The 16,453-nt window shown below is 48.5% G+C and overlaps 1 protein-coding gene across 5 annotated transcripts; it reads right to left on the reverse strand.

The window, feature by feature from the left end:
* Window positions 1-79: 79 nt before the first annotated feature.
* LOC147213817 (dynamin-2-like) lies at window positions 80-16,249 on the reverse strand. Of its 5 annotated transcripts, none has more exons than XM_086142834.1 (20): window positions 15,869-16,249; window positions 13,753-13,826; window positions 12,821-12,970; window positions 12,553-12,756; window positions 11,642-11,740; window positions 10,209-10,369; window positions 9,986-10,128; window positions 9,763-9,898; window positions 9,095-9,162; window positions 8,711-8,849; window positions 6,595-6,681; window positions 5,836-5,906; window positions 5,656-5,710; window positions 2,809-2,919; window positions 2,563-2,672; window positions 2,370-2,481; window positions 2,106-2,273; window positions 1,810-2,036; window positions 1,448-1,705; window positions 80-480 (listed from the first exon to the last, which is right to left on the reverse strand). In XM_086142834.1, the coding sequence occupies exons 1-20, from the start codon at window positions 16,027-16,029 to the stop codon at window positions 441-443; spliced, it is 2,574 nt and encodes an 857-aa protein (XP_085998960.1). In that variant the 5' UTR covers window positions 16,030-16,249; the 3' UTR covers window positions 80-440. The 5 variants fall into 5 exon arrangements, with proteins under 5 accessions (XP_085998960.1, XP_085998959.1, XP_085998956.1 ...); XM_086142833.1 differs by lacking the exons at window positions 80-480; window positions 8,711-8,849 and adding exons at window positions 633-1,259; window positions 7,830-7,968; XM_086142830.1 differs by lacking the exons at window positions 80-480; window positions 8,711-8,849 and adding exons at window positions 633-1,262; window positions 7,830-7,968.
* Window positions 16,250-16,453: the final 204 nt, after the last annotated feature.

The raw sequence follows: 16,453 nt of genomic DNA on the forward strand, positions 1-16,453 counted from the left end.
CTGCCTCTTTGTGGAAAGTGGCTCCGCACACAAGCCGATCACGGGAACGGAACGACACACAATTCTGCGATTCGAGAACATTGAAGCTTTAACGTCTCAAAACAATATCGGGACATTTTCTTCTCTGCGTGGCGCAGAGAGAAAAAAATAATAACAAGTCAGACAGAAATAGCAGACACTGTTTTACACCCCGGGATTATTTTCTGTGTTTGCAGGGAAAACATCCGCTTCCATCGAGCACACCATAAAAAAACAAAAAACATACCTTTTGAAACAGCTCATTAACTCTTTCTACGCGAGAAGCAGGAAAGTCTTCTACGCCCAAGACAAGCCAGGATTCTGGGGTTCAATTTTGTTTGTGTTGTGCTTTTTTTTTTCTTTTTTTACGGAGTCGCCCCAAACTCCCCCGGCGGGGAGCTGCAGTCTGCGCTTCCTGTCCTTCACCAGTGGTGGGGGCGGGAGGGGACTTGCGGAGGTCGCCTGCGTGGAGAGACCGTGATGACATCGGTTACCATGGTAGCCACGAGCCCCGTCGATCTGTCAGTCAGGAAAGTCGAAACGGCTCGCTGGTTGTTTATTACAGCGTAATAACAGTGTAACAACTGTGTACTTGAGCCAGGAACACCAACTAATTTTCTTTCTTTTTTTTATTCTTTACTAATCCTTTATTCAGTTTATATACCTTCTCCGCAGCAGGAGCATAATCCCTTTTAATCCCATTATGGCTTTTGCCGGGCGATCACATACAACAAAAGGTATTTATAAAATGTGTTTTTCTGGATACATTTGATCGCCCTGCTGCAGAAGGTTACAGGACAATCCTTTGTTTAATTTACTATTTTTCCAAAATAAAGGATGGTTTTAATCGGCTCCGCGGAAGGTGATTAAATTTTTTTTTAGGACAAAATAATAACAGTAATAACCGTGAGGTGCTTAGTGTGTAAAAAAAACATTAGCAAGTTTCAACTCATGAAAAAAAAAAAAAAAAACTTTCTCGACATACGAAAGGTTATTTCCTCAAAATGATCGGAAAGTCTGATATAAAAAAAAAAAAAAAGTAATAATCATCCCTTTATATTAAGGCAAACAGATGAATTAAATGCGGGACCTCTTAAACATTTTTCCCGAGAACGGATTGAAATATAAAAAAAATAAAATAAAAAAAAGAATTTTTGCATAGCTGTGCGCGTTTCTAGTCAAGCAGGGAGGGCTCTGAAGGACGAATGACAGTGGGTCGGTTGGGGGCAGCCGGGGGTCTTCTGCTGCAGGAAGAGAAAAGAAGAGGGGGGGGATCGGGTGGGGGGGGGGGGGGGTACATGCAGGAGAGGGTGGAGATCATCATGAGACATGCACGCACCACCAGAAGCCAGGACAGCCTCCACCAAACCGCTAGGATGCACCGAGGAACCGGGGGGGGGGGGTGTTTTTGTCTGGAGGCCGATGTTACCTGGGGATCCCCGGTGGCAGCGCCGGGGGGACGCGCGCCGGCCTGGACGGGATGAGGGGCGCGTTTCCCGAGGCGGGGTCGCCGGCGTAGGCCGTCTGGGTTTGCGGGGGGCCCGGCCGGGACGGCACGGGGGGCGCGGCGAAGGCCGGGGAAGGGTTCGAGGGGGGGCCGGGCGCCGCGGGGCCCCGTGCAGACGGGGGGCGGTTCGGGGGCGGAGCCCCTGCGGCGGCGGTGGCGGGGCGGGAAGCTGGGGGGAGACTGAGAAAAAAAAAACTTTTTACAAAAAGAGCATTTTATAGCGCACAAGGGTTGAAATGTCCAGAGGCGGGGCTTAACCCGGCCGCCGCCGACAGTCCCCTCACCCGGATTCCTTGGCCATCCAGGTGTCGTCGACGGGCGGCGGCATCGGGGTGGAGACGGTGGTGGTGCTGATGTCGCCGATGATAACCAGGGCCTCCTTGAGGGCGTGGTACATCCTCAGCATCTCGTCCCGCCGCTGCGCCTGCTCGGCGGACTCCTCCATCAGGCTGCCCTGGTCGCCGGCCGAGTACAGGTACGCCAGAAGCTCCGAGTGGATGAAGTCCTTGGCCTGCGGAGGCGGGGAAACCGTGAGACCTTCTCGAGCTCCGGCGTCCCGACCGAGGAGGGCGTGACTTACGCTGTTGATCATGAGGTGCATGATGGTTTTGGGCATCAGGTCGCGGATGGACTTGTTGACGATGCCGATGTAGGAGTCCACCAGGTTTCGGATGGTCTCCACCTGCCGCTCCAGCTGGGGGTCCATGGACACCGTGTCGCTGGGGTTCATGGCGTCCTCGCTCTCGGGCTGAAGACCGAACAGGTATCACGGACATTAACGGTGTGTAATAAACACTTGGAAACCCGTTATTACAACACTTTTTTAAATATTTTTTCAGCTCGCCTGGTCCTTCTCGGGGTAAACGCCGGCCCTGAGGAACGAGGCCTTCCAGCTGTCCACGTCCTCCTGGGTGTCGCACGCCAGCTCAATCTGCCGCAGGTCCTTGTACACGTTCCTGCGTCAGGTTAAATCCAGTGAGTTAAAATAAAAAGCCGCGACGAAGACGTATCTTTCTCCGGAGCGCCACTTCGCCCACCTTTGCTCCGTGTTGAAGATGGCGAAGACGTGTTTGCTGGACATGAAGCCCTTCTCCACGTCGCGCAGCTTCAGGTTGTCCAGGGGGAGCATGTACTTCTTCTCCTTTTCCTGACACACACACACCGAGTTAAATCTCAGAGGGTACAACATGACCTAGCAAAGATGTAATTACTACCCCAAGTACTAGTAGAAACCAAAAAAGCCGTAAGAACTGCAGTTTTTGAGGAACCGCCAGAAGTATTACCTCCTCGTCTTTGTACCAGGAGAGAGATTCGGCCGTCAGGACGAACCAGTAGTCCTTGGAGCCTCCTTTCATGATGCTGATGTTGATGGTCAGCCAGCCACGGCGGATCACCTGCAGGCAGCAGCCAGGACATGCAGTACAGCCGTCCAAGTTAGTGTACTATGAAGAATACTACCTCAAAGTATCATATTGCATGTCAAAGCAGATAAAACCACAGTATATTGCAGTGCAGCATTTATCTTATCAACAGTACAAAGTAGTACAATGGAGACAAATATATCCATTAATACACTTGTCAGGGTGAATGTTCAACATATAATACCACTTCTTCTTTTCCTTTGGGGTTTCCCCTTCAGGGGCCACCACAGCGAATCAACCTTCTCCATCTCACTATATTCCTTGTCTCACACCAACTAATTTCATATCCTCTTTAACTACGTCCATAAATCTTCTCTTTGGTCTTCCTCAAGACCTCTTGCCTGGCAGCTGCAATTCCAGCATCCGTCTACCAATATATTCACTATCCCTCCTCTGTACATGACCCAACCATCTCAGTCTGGCTTCTCTGACCTTCTCTCCAAAACATCTAACATGTGCTGTTGATCTGATGGACTCATTCCTGATCCTCTCCATCCTGGTCACTCCCAAAGAGAACCTCAACATCTTCATCTCTGCAACCTCTAGTTCTGCCTGCTGTCTTTTGGTCATTGTAACAGTTTCTAGTCCAAACATCATCGCTGGTCTCACCAATGTCTTGTACACCTTTCCTTTTATTCTGGCTGAAAGTCTTCTATCACATAGTACCCCTGACGCTTTTCTCCACCCATTCCAACCTGCTTGGACCCGTCTCTCCACCTCTTTTCCACACTGTCCGTTGCGCTGGTCTGTTGACCCTAAGTACCTGAAATCCTCCAGCTTCTTGATCTCCACTCCCTGTAGCCTCACCGCTCCACCCGAGTTCCTCTCATTCACACACATATATTCTGTCTTGCTGTGACTAACCTTCATTCTTCTCCTTTCCAGAGCATACCTCCACCTCTCTAGATTTTCCTCAACCTGTTCTCTGCTCTCACTACAGATCACAATGTCATCTGCAAACATCATGGTCCATGGGGATTCCTGTCTAACCTCATCTGTCAGCCTATCCATCACCACTGCGAACAAGAAGGGGCTCAGAGCTGATCCCTGATGGAGTCCCACCTCCACCTTGAACTTCTGTTACCCCTAAAGCACACCGCAATACCGTCTCACAGCGAGCATACATGTCCTGCGCCAGTCTAACATCTCTGCCACTCCAGACTTCTTCATACAATACCAGAGCTCCTCTTCTCGATCTACAAAAACACAATGCAGCTCCCTCTGGCCTTCTCTGTACTTTTCTATTAGCATTCTCAATGCAAATACTGCATCTGTAGTACTCTTCCTAGGCATGAAGCCATACTGCTGTTGACAAATGCTGACTTCTGATCTCACTCTAGTTTCCACTACTCTTTCCCATAACTTAATTGTATGGCTCATCAACTTTATCCCTCTACAGATGCCGCAATTCTGCACATCCCCCTTAATCTTAAAAATAGGCACCATCACACTTTATCCCCATTCTTCAGGCATCTTCTCACTCTCTAAGATCCTGTTGAATAATCTAGTCAGAAAATCTACTGCTGCCTCTCCTAAACACTTCCACAACTCAACAGGTATATCATCAGGACCTACTGCCTTTCCACTCTTCAAATCACATTATATAAGGATTTTTTAATCCTTTTAACATAAGGATTTAATAATCATCACACGTATATTGTAATGTTACGTTCATTTTAATTTGATAATCATCAAAAGTTTATTTTAAGGTTACGTGCATTCATTTTAGTTTAATAATCATAAGTTTATTGTACCGTTAATTTTAATCTAATAAACATCATAAGTTTGGTGTAATGTTACGTTCATGTAAATTTAATAATCATCATAAGTTTATTATGATGTTAATTGTAAGTGTACATTTTTTACAATAACCATGATTTGTTGTCTGTTACTTTACATGAGGAAAATTCATTTAAGATCCAAAAAAAAAAAAAAAATAGGAACCCAATTCTGGAACAAATTCAATTTGTGTGCGAAGGTCCCACTTCACCGTCATCTGGGTAAAAGTACTTTTTATGACATACAAAGTTGTGGGTGGACTCGGGTGGGTTCTTCTTCCCGTTCTTTAACAGAACCAGGAACTTTTACAAGAATGTCCGTTAAAGTTTCCACTCCCGCCGCCACTCCCACTCCCACTCCCACTCCCACACCTCCACCATCACTTCCCCTTTTGCCCCGGCGGGTGCGGGGGGACTGCCGAGAATCACCCACTGCCGTTTGAAAAAGGAAGAGCGGTGGAGGAGAAAGGAGAAGTGGACGAACCGGGGGAAAATAGAAGACGGGGGTGGACAGGAAGGAGGACGGGGAGGGATGGAGAGATGGACAGGATAGAGGGATGGATAGAGGGAGGGGATGGAGGGATGGAGGGATGACAGAAAGGCGTGGAGGGATGGACTGAAAGACAGGAAGGGATGGAGGGATGACATAGGAACAGGATAGAGGGATGGAGGGATGTAAAGAGGGACAGGATAGAGGGATGGAGGGATGACAGGATCGAGGTGGAGGGATGTAAAGAGGGACAGGATAGAGGGATAACAATGGGACAGGATTAAGGGATGGACAGATAGACAGGAAGGGATGGAGGGATGGACAGATTGATAGAGTGATGGAGGGACAGATGGAGTGCAAGATAAGACAGAAAGAGGGAGGAGAGCAGCAGAGGAGAATGAAAAGAAGAAGAAGAAGAGGAAGAGGAAGAAGGTCACCCACCTGGTTGGGCATCACCCTCTTCTTGGTGGCGTTGGCAGCCGTTCTCTGCTGGGCGCTGCAGGGAGACGGAGGGAAAAAAACAATAAAAACACTGCAGTTCTCCAAAATCCCGAGTCCCCCGAACGCACCTTTAGCTCTGCTAACTGGCTAAAACAAGAGGAACAAAAACACGGTTCTCACTTGGCGAAGCCGATGAAGTCCTCGTGGTTGGTGTTGATGTAGGAGAGCTCGATGTCGATCAGCAGCAGCACCTGACGGGTGACACGGCGAGGCCAAAAGATAAATAACATCTATCGCACCTGTCTGCATTCAAAACAACAGCTTAATATTAACGCGCCGCTCGCTATGACATCATTCTGGCGTTCTCGGGCGCAGCCAATCACGGCCGACGCTGGGCCGGGGGGCGGGGCTTAACCCGGGACGGCTCAGCTGTCAATCATACGGCCGTTCACCCTCTCATTCCCACCTATTGGAATTTAGAGCGGATCTTGGCATTTAACCAAAGTATTTTCTTTGCATATTTTAATAAGTATTTTCAATCAATATTGAATTTAGAAACTCCTTATTTTTTCCTTTTGTTTAATTTTGTCAGGATACAGAAGAATGTTGGTGCATTTATATGATCATGAATTATTTTAAAGTTGAAATATGCCAAAATGCCAAAAAATTTAAAGACATAAATTCATTTTGCTTAATTTAAATGATACCTAGTTGGCCCGCGCATGAAAATTATATTATATTAATATTAATTATATTATATCCCCAGACTGTGAATATAGCATGTATATTCATTAATTTATTTTTTAACCCTGTGACTGGAAAGAGCAAATTAAATGGCACTACACACACAAACACACACACACACACACACACACACACACACACACACACACACACACACACACACACACACACACACACACACACACACACACACACCTGGTCTTTGGTCTTGCTGTCTCTCTCTCTGATGTAGGTGGTGACGATTCTCTCGGTTTCCTCTCTCAGTCGTGGATACGATCCAAGCTGCGAACACACACATGCACGCACACACAAAAACACACAAAAACACACACACACACACACACACAGTGCTGCAGCCACTGTAGTGACAGGACATGCACACTGTAAACCGCACCCACCCACCTGCTGCAAGGACCGAAATGCAAGCGAAGAGGTGTAAGTTTGCGAGGCGGAGGGTGGGGGACGGGCGTGCACGTGACGTGCTCCTCGCTATCAGCTCCAGCTAGCCGGCTAGCCAGCTAGCCAGCTAGCCAGCTAGCCGACGCCGGGCTGGTAGCGAGTCTCGGGAGGACGGGCAGGGACAGGAATCAAATCACAGGAAAAAAAAAAAAGTGAGAAACAGGGTGTTTAGTGTGTGTGTGTGTGTGTGTGTGTGTGTGTGAGTGAGAGGGGTGCGGGTGTGATTAGGAAGGCAGGGGTGGTGTGCGGGGTCGGGGTGGTGGTTGGATGGTCATCAAATCACCAACCTGGCGGGGTCACGGGGTCGGGGTTTGGGGTCACAACACGGGACGGGCGATGGGTCAGAGGGGGAAGAATAAGGTAAGTATGGGGGGGTGAAGCCTTCAAAGCGTGGGGGTGGGGGGGCAGCGGGTGGAGGGGGGATTTAAACAAAAGCAACAATTAATTCTTATTATTTTAACATCTTTCTTCTTCACCCCATTATTTTTTAACACACTGCGCCCCCTAGTGGCTGAAACTAGAATTACATGCACTGATTTAACTAGTTTTACTACAGTACTCAATGTAGTACCTGGTTAATTACGCGGTAGTACTTAAATCACATCATAATCATATGTTGATATTTAATTAAAAAAAAATGACAAAAATAAGCTGATCTGGTCTCCCTGAGTAGTTTAAAATGTTATATGTTTAAACTGCCACAATTAAATGACCAAATAACGGCATTTAAATCACCTGAGAATCATCAATAATTACAAGAACCCCATGACAAAAATGATTGAAAATAATTGACATATACAGGTACAATTATTAAAATAAAAAATAATGCTAATTAAAAAAAAATTATTTGCCAAGAATTTTTTTTCTTATGTTTTTAAATCCATAGCTCAGATAGTGACAACCCCCTCCACATGTGGACGTCTGCGTTTGCCGCAGCGCCGACCCCGCATCGCCCCGCCGGCGCCGTTTACCTTCTCGGTGCACTTCCTGATCAGGGCCACGAGCTCGGTGACGACCAGGTCGACACATTTCAGACAGGGGTCTTTCAGCTTAATGACCTGCTTTTTCACTATGGCCTCAAACGCCAGGTCTGGGGTGAAGAGGCCCGTCCTGCGGTGGAGGTTTAACGCCAGGTTAATGAGGCAGTGTGTGTGTGTGTGTATGTGTGTGTGTTGGCGGCAAAAAAAAAAACAAAAAGTGGGAAAAAGGTGAGCGTTGAGGGGAAACAACAGGAAATAGAGGCATTTTGTTCCTGCGGCTTCGTGTTCAGGCCCAAAACAAGCAGCTGGGCCAGGTGGGGGCGAGAAGATACTGATGGCCTTCAAACCAGCAGGAGATCAGAGAGGGACCTGACGAAAATCAGCCCACTGCCTATTACATGATTATTATCGTGTTATTACACATGTATTAACGCGTCGTGGCCGTTTCCTCACACGCAGTTGTCGCGGAAACCAGTTTTCCGCAACAATTTGCATTTCAAGGGTACAGCGGGTTTTGTCATGAGCCTGCACACGAAGATGAGCCTTGACCGCCGGCGACCCCGCCGGACAGAGCCCGACCGGCGTGCGGACGTCGCAGACCGGGAAAAACGGGAACGGTTAAAAATCCGACTGGTTTTATGAATATCGGGAAACGACAGGTAAATTCCAGGCAGCTGTTAGCGGTCGAGCTCTGCGCCGACGCGCTCGCAGGCGGTCGGACGAGCTAAAACTGAGCTGCAGTTCAACCATGTGAGGTAAAACAAAAAAAAATGGCTAACCGCACGAACAGGCGCGGGAAGCTGACGTGCGCTGACGGCGAGGCGGGCGACCCTTCCCTCCCACACCCCCTCCCCTCCTCGCCGAGGCGATACCTTATTGGTGCACTGCCTGACCGTGTTGATGAGCTCCTGGATGACCAGGTCGATGCATTTCAGACACGGCTCTTTCAGCTTAATGATCTGCTTTTTCACTATGGCCTCAAACGCCATGTCGGGGGTGAAGAGGCCCGTCCTGGGGGGGGGCAGACGTGGGGGGGGGGGGACACACAAGGAGGAAGGGGGGAGGGATGAGACGCGAGACCCGGGACAGCGGCGATGGCGAGGGCGAGGCCTCGGACGGCTACGATATCAAGGCTAAGGGGAGAAGATGTGGACCAGACATGGACGCCGCGGGGGGGGGGAAACATGACGGAGGGGGAAGCCACCGAGGAGGAGGGGGGGGGGCAGGGTGACGTCTACAGGCCGACACAAACTTGCCTGACGCCGTGGATGTTCTTGATGGCGTAACTGATCTCCTTCCTCAGCTCCTTCTCGTCGAACTCCATCTAGGACACGCAGAAGAGGAGGAGGAGCGTCAGGGTTCGTCTCCTTTCGATGAAGATGTTGTGGATTTGTTGCTAATAGCTCGCCAGGTTGGTCTGGGAGATGTTCGTGCCTCGAGGTGGCCAGGGTTGATGTTTAAGTGCATCAGGAGATCTTTTTTAAAGTCCTTGGAGCGCCTTTTCTGGCCACCAGGGGAATTTTTTGGAGACGTCTAATATGGAACATTTCCAAGCTGTTTATATGAAGTCTGTATGGAGTCCATGTTTCAGACACACACACACACACACACACATGCGCGTGCACACACACACCTGATGGCTGTACATGTCTTTTTTTGGGGGGTTTCATTTACTTGTTGGCCGGAGCCAATCACAGCTGAGATAGGTGGTGAGGGGGCGGGGCTTAAGATGCACAGATCACCTGTCAATCACAGACACCCAGCCATTCACACCTATGGACAATTTCGAGCCTTCAGCGGACCTGCCGACCGTTTTGGGGACTGTGGGAGGAGGACGGAGAGCACGGAGAGAAGCTCCAGGAAAGGAGAACCTGAAGAGAACCTCGGAAGGAGAACCCGGAGGCTCCGACCACCACCTTCTCACCTTCACCAGCTCGAAGGGGAAGCGCTCGTGGAAGATGCGGTTGATCTTGGCTCCCCCGGACAGGTTGGAGGTGTCCACCTGGTCCCCGGAGCCCTCGATGCACTTCTCAAAGTCCACACCGAACTGCTGCACCATCCTGCAGGCGGAAGGGGGCGGGATTGGGAACCACATCAGGACTGAAGCCGCCCTGCACCACAAAAACCCACCGGTGGTCTTCACTTACTGGAGCAGGGCCTTGGTTTTGCGCGCCGGGTCGTCGGGTCGGAAGTTCTTGAACTCCTCCACCTCCTTCTCCAGCGACAGCAGCTGGCTTTGCAGTTTGCTGCGCAGCCCCGGCAACGTGTCGCGGATGTGGTTGGTAAGTTGCTGGACAGGGAACGGGCACGTAAGACGACCGGCGCTATCGGTTGCTAGCGGCGACGCAAGCGGCGAGAACGGCTCCTCACCTGGTTGAGGGTCTTCTGCAGGTGAGGCGTTCCCATTCGCTCCGCTATGTGTCTGTACGCCGGGTGGGACAGGAAGAACTTGCGCTCGGCCGCCAAGGCGGCGCGGATGTCTTTCTTCCCGTCGATGTCCTTCTGGCTGCGGTTCACCACACCGATGTAGCCTATGCGACAAAAATACACTACTCAAAAAAAATAAAGGGAACAAGTCCATATTGTGTTGCTTCCTAAATGGACACTTTGATTACACACAAGTGTGATTAACTTGGAGATACATTGTGTTGTTTAAGTGTTACCTATACTTTTTTTGGAGCAGTATATTTACAGTGGACCCTCACTACTTCACGGATTTGAACTCTTTTTTTTTCATGATGAAATAGCCATATTCTAGCCTAAGAAGAAAAAAAAAAACAGTAAAAAATATAGTAAAATTAAACTAAAATTCATTTTATCAAATAAATAAAATACAAGATCTCCTTTACAAAACAAAGATATCCAGCTTCATGAACTCTCGCTCCCATTGTACCCACGCGAGATCTCATACGGAATATCATTGGCTAAGTAGATTCGTACATGGCACGCTATTGGCTGATTGAGCATGTTGTTTCTGTTCCTCATGTTGATTGGTTCATGGAGAGAAGCAGCTGATCTCCTTGTAGGTTGTGCCCAGCATACATGTCCTGGTCCACTTTGCTGCCATTCATGTAAGCATGAATACTGTCCATTTTGTGCTATTTAGTTTTTGAAAGTGTCTTTTTTTTTTTTTTTGCAATACCCCACGCTCTACCATTCGAATGCAGCAAAAGACTACGTGGAAAATGAATTTAAAAAAAAAAAATCGAAGATGGAAGTCTTCAACATGGACGAGACCCGTACCTTTATTTTTCAAGACAAGGTTAATTATGTGCAGTAATGCTGCTGGCTTTATGCTGAAGCCAGGACTTCTATACAAGTCCTAAAATCTTCGTGCCTTAAAAAATTAAAATGAAAATCTCCCCCCGGTGTGCAGGATGCCAAACCCGAAGGCGTGGATTACCATGTCCCTCCCATCGGATTGATTCCATCAGTGCTTTACATATAATTTTTCATTGACTCATTTACTGTACATTTTGTATTGTATTTTAACATTTATTGTATGTTACAATTACCCAAGTGTTTAGTGCACTGTATAAGAGTGTGGAAAGCGTAAAACAGTTGTTTGTGGGTTGATAAAAGTTTGTGGGAGGTTTATAAAAGGTTTAATGAGGTCAGTTGAGGATTAATATATCTGTGAATGCCATCAAAATTATCACGTCTCTACTTGGTGGAAATTCACATTTCACGGGGGGTCTTGGAACGTAACTCCCGAGAAAAGTGAGGGTACACAGTATTTAGAAAACACACATATAAACAGAGAACCTGTGTGTGTGTGTGTGTGTGTGTGTGTGTGCGCGCACCCCGACGAAGAGGCAGGAGTTTGTTCTCCAGGATGTCCCGCGCGTCCGTCCCCTCGTCCATCAGATCCAGCTTGGTGATCACGCCGATGGTCCGAAGACCTGGGAGAAGAAGTATCATGGTTAAAAAAAAAAAAAAAAAAGACTGCAAACATACTCAGATACAAGTAAAGGTTCTGCGGAGAGAGTGGTGTTAAAAAGAAAATTAAAAATAACTCTAAGATACTCATAAGTTTACTTGTGAAGCGTCTTTGAGTGTCATGAAAAGCGCTATAAAAATCCTATGTATTATTATTATTATAAGTACTCTTAACTACTCTAAGTACTTCATAATAGCAGTATTTCATCTCCAACAGGCACCATTTAAGTTCAATTGCATTCAGAGACTTGTGCTGAGCCTGGATGCTGTGTCAACATGCTGTAATTTGTTATTTTTATATTTATTTTTGACAGGAATCAGAGGAAAATAAGACTAAATATAGTCTATAAATGACTTACAACACACAATACTATTGCTGAGCAGTTTGGTATCACACTTATTGAGATTTTTTTTTTTTTTTTTTTTTTTTTTTTCCCAAAAAAAGGGGGCTCAAAAATTACTCATATTTTACCTAAAAAAAAGTTTTAGGAAAAAACATACACGCAGTACCAATAATGACCAGTAGGCGGCGCCAAACAATATCATAGTTGCATTACACCTAAATCCTTCTTATCAATTCATATTAACACCTTGCATTAACACTAATAATACCTTTGGTATGCACCTGTTAACCTCTTAAAAACCCTCTCTCTCTCTCTCTATATATATATATATATATATATATATATATATATATTTATAATAAATGTAAGAGTGGTAATGGCTAAGCAACACCGGACTGAATTCGTGTTAGCGATGATAAGGGTCCACCTACCCTGAGGGTCCACCTCCTTGGCGATCTTGAGGGCGTCGGAGTTGGCCAGGTCGGTGTTGGCCGGCGTGACGGCCAGGATCAGGCAGCTCTCCTTGGTGATGAACTGCAGCAGCATGTCCCGGATCTGGTGCTCGATGTCCACGGGCTGGTCGCCCACGGCGACCTTGGTCATCCCGGGCAGGTCGATCAGGGTGAGGTTGAGCACTGGGAGGAGATGCTGGGGGTTATGACCTCAATGTGCAAATATGAATGTGTTTGTGCATGTTACCGTTAGGGGAGTAGACCCTTAGGTTGATGGGGATGGGCGAGATGCCCTTGTTGGATCCGGTCAGCCGGTCCGTCTCCGCTTCGATCTCCATCCGGACCTCGTCGAAGTCCACGAACTTGCGGCCCTTGCAGTGCAGGAACTCTGCATATTCTGAGGGGCGGGAGGGCAAAGAGTCAGCCAATGATTATAATTATTATTATTTTCATTATCATTATTATCATGCTGGACTTGGAGGACCATCTATGCACATCACATCTGCATGATTCAGTCCTCTCTGGATAATGACTATCAGCTCTTGTGGGAAAAATCCCCGCTAAACAAATCCCCTAAAAAACATATTAATCAATTCCAGGTGTTTCCATGGCAACGGGGAATATTCTGATGTGATCTGTCTGATTTTCAATTTATTTATTTCTGATTTCAGCAACGGAATAAAGGATCGATCCGTTCCTGACCCGCCAAAATAAAAGCTTTTATTACCAATTTAAGATCGCTCTAAGCCCAAGACAGCCTACAAACCTCGGCTCAAGAGCCTTTTAGTTCCTTTTACTGAGCTTTTCCACAACATGGTGCTCTTCAGGCGTCCATCAGGGATAGAACCCGGTGCCCGGTACTTTCTTAGCACCTGCTCTGGTGAGGTTACGATCAAGCCAGGCCGATAAACTAAAACATCGACAGGCTACCGGGGACCGATTGGCCGCGGAACATCATCACTGACTGCTAGCTGTTAGCAGTTAGCGTGTTCATCAACCACTTCTGAGGCGCTGCTGTCACTGATCTTTAGGAGGTTGAGGAAACATCTGATCTTGTTTATTGTAGGCGCGTTTCTTCTCGACGTTGAGACAGTCTAGCGACTGTTTTTCCAAATGGCGATGCGTTTACAGCCCCATCCTAGCGCGGTAAATCTGAGCGTTCACGTGATGAACACCTGCCTGCTTTACTGTTGACCAGCTGCAGGATGAGGGGACGACGGGTGACGATGCCGGACCCTCTGGGCAGGAAATCCCTGAGGGGAGGGGGGGAGGAAGAGGTGAGGTTAGCATGAGTGCGTGCACACGCACACACACAAGCCCGCGCACACACACACACACATTTATTGGAGGCCAATAAAAGGCTCAGAGAAATCACGATGCAACAATAACTTGTCATTCATTCACTCACAATCTATCCTGACTAACCTGAGGGGCGGGGTTTAACCTGGAAAGGTCAGCTGTCAATCATCCAACCATCCAAACACGCCACCCAGGAGGCCCCGCCTCCAAAACAAAACCCGAGTGTGTATTCGCTTGTTGACAAACATGGTCGCCGGAGTGTGTTGTTGAGGCTCGACTTCCAACCACATTCATAATTAATGTCTGCGGAGGGGAAGAAGCTGCTTCCCCTCAACCAACCGCTGACACACACACACACACACACACACACACACACACACACACACGCTCGCCGCAATGGAAACTCCTGCTCAATGGGGTTGCGATCATTTCCAGGTCACTGAAGACACATCTCTGCAGGCAATCGGAAAGCAGGCATGAGTGTGTGTATATGTGTGTGTGTGTGTGTGTGTGTGTGTGTGTGTGTGTGTGTGTGGGATTGACATGAGGTGAGCAGGCTATACACACATTTAAAACACACTTGTACGACACATTTCCTTATTCAAACTATTAATGCATACACTCCAGACTCAACGGCTCTAGTGTGATCTCATCCACACACATACACACACACACACATACACACACACACACACACACAGCCTGTTGTCCTCTGCTGACAGAGCATTCAGGAAGTTACACAACAGCAATTGCCTTCCTCCTTCCTCCTTCCTGTCCCTTGAAAGAGGAACATCAGATCTGTGATTGCGAACGTGCAGCGCCGCCGCTGCCACCGCCACCGCTCGCCACCGCTCGCCACCGCTCGCCACCTCGGTTTAATTCTTTTGCTTTTTCCTCCCCTGGCCCCTCCACGCGGAGCGGGTGTCTGGTACCCAGTGTGCCCCACGTGCACGCACATGCACGCACCGTGCAGCTGGTGACATCACTGATGACCCCGGCGCCAACGCATCAATGCCCCTACTGTCTTTGCCCCCCTTCCTCCGTGTGCCGGGGGCTCGGAGACAAAAAGGGCACCAAGGACCCTCATCGTCATTCCCTGCCGGCCCGACGTTGCGGTTTCTTGATCGCAGAATCTCCTCCACCTCCCTTCTTCATCCCGGGACCGCCATGGCTTCCCCCCGCCGTGGCACCGTAGAGCTGCCCGGGTCCGTTTGTCACGAAACCGCAGCCGCTTGTTGAAATTCCTTCACCCTCATTCATCAGACACACACACACACACACACACTCACTCAGACATTCCAAAGAGCCCACACATGCACACACACACACACACACACACACACACACACACAAACACACTCACACAGATACAGACTCAAACCATCTCCATCTGGGCTGATCTGCTAAATTAACCAGAAATCAAACCCTACACACACACACACACACACACACACACACACACACACACACACACACACACACACACACACACACACACACACACACACACAAACGGCTGGGTGTGGGGTGAAACATTGAACCGGGCGGGTGTGAAACGAGGGCAAACACCGTATTTATAGACCCTCGGACCGGCAGGGAAGGAGGACCGCCCCTGTCAATGATTGACAGATCGGTATTAACGAAAAAAAAATGGGGAAAAAAAGTACCGGGACACGCAAGTTCGCGTGGATCGAACCCGAGTCGAGACACGACATCCACCCCTTCCTCTCCTCCCTCCTCTTCCTCACTTTTTTCCCGGTTTCAGAATAAAACAGCTGTTTCCGTTACGTCAATTGCGTAGTAGCCGATGGTGAATCCCCCTCCTTTACGCCAGAAAAAAAACCGCTTGAGTGGGGAAAAAAAAAAAAACGTATTAATCACCGAATCCCGTTTGGAAACGGAGCAAGTTTTTTTTTTTCTCATTTAATACAAAATGAAACCCCTGCAGATAGAAAGAAAGAAAAAAAAAACACACGACAACAGGAACGGTTCCAACCTTCCGACGAAGTTCTCCAGCACCGAGCTCTTCCCGGCGCTCTGGCCGCCGACCACCGCGATCTGCGGCAGGTCCAAGTTGCAGCTCTGCCCGATGGAGCTGAACGCGTCCTGGAGCTTGTTGATCAGGGGGATCAGGTCTTCCATCCCCCGGTTCCCCATGGCGGCTCCTCGGTAGGACCCTGCGACCCCCCGCCCTCCTCCTCCACCTCCGCCTTCTTCTCCTCCTCAAGGTCTTCCAGGCAAGGAGAAGAAGAAGGAGCCGTTAAAGTTGTCAGATGAGGTTGTTACGGTGCAAACCGGAAAAGCCGGGCGTGATGGAGAACGGGATCAGTGCATGTCGGCGGAGAGGGGGAGAAGAGGGGGGAGGGAAAAAAAAAAAGTAGCCACATTGGACAAGAAAAACTTCTGTCATCATCCGGTCAGGCGACACCCAGCCTCCGCCGGAGGCCCCGCCTCCTCTGCGCTCCCATTGGTCGGCACACACGTCCATCAAACGCGCCGCGGACACGTTGGACGTCTTTGAATTTGCACTTTGATAGATCCTTAAAACTTATGGAAAAATACAAAAACCAAAAAATATACA

The sequence above is a fragment of the Fistularia commersonii genome, chromosome 35, assembly GCF_037954325.1.
Source record: "Fistularia commersonii isolate RoL2024-O1a breed Wild chromosome 35, RoL_Fcom_v1.0, whole genome shotgun sequence".
Taxonomy (NCBI): domain Eukaryota; kingdom Metazoa; phylum Chordata; class Actinopteri; order Syngnathiformes; family Fistulariidae; genus Fistularia; species Fistularia commersonii.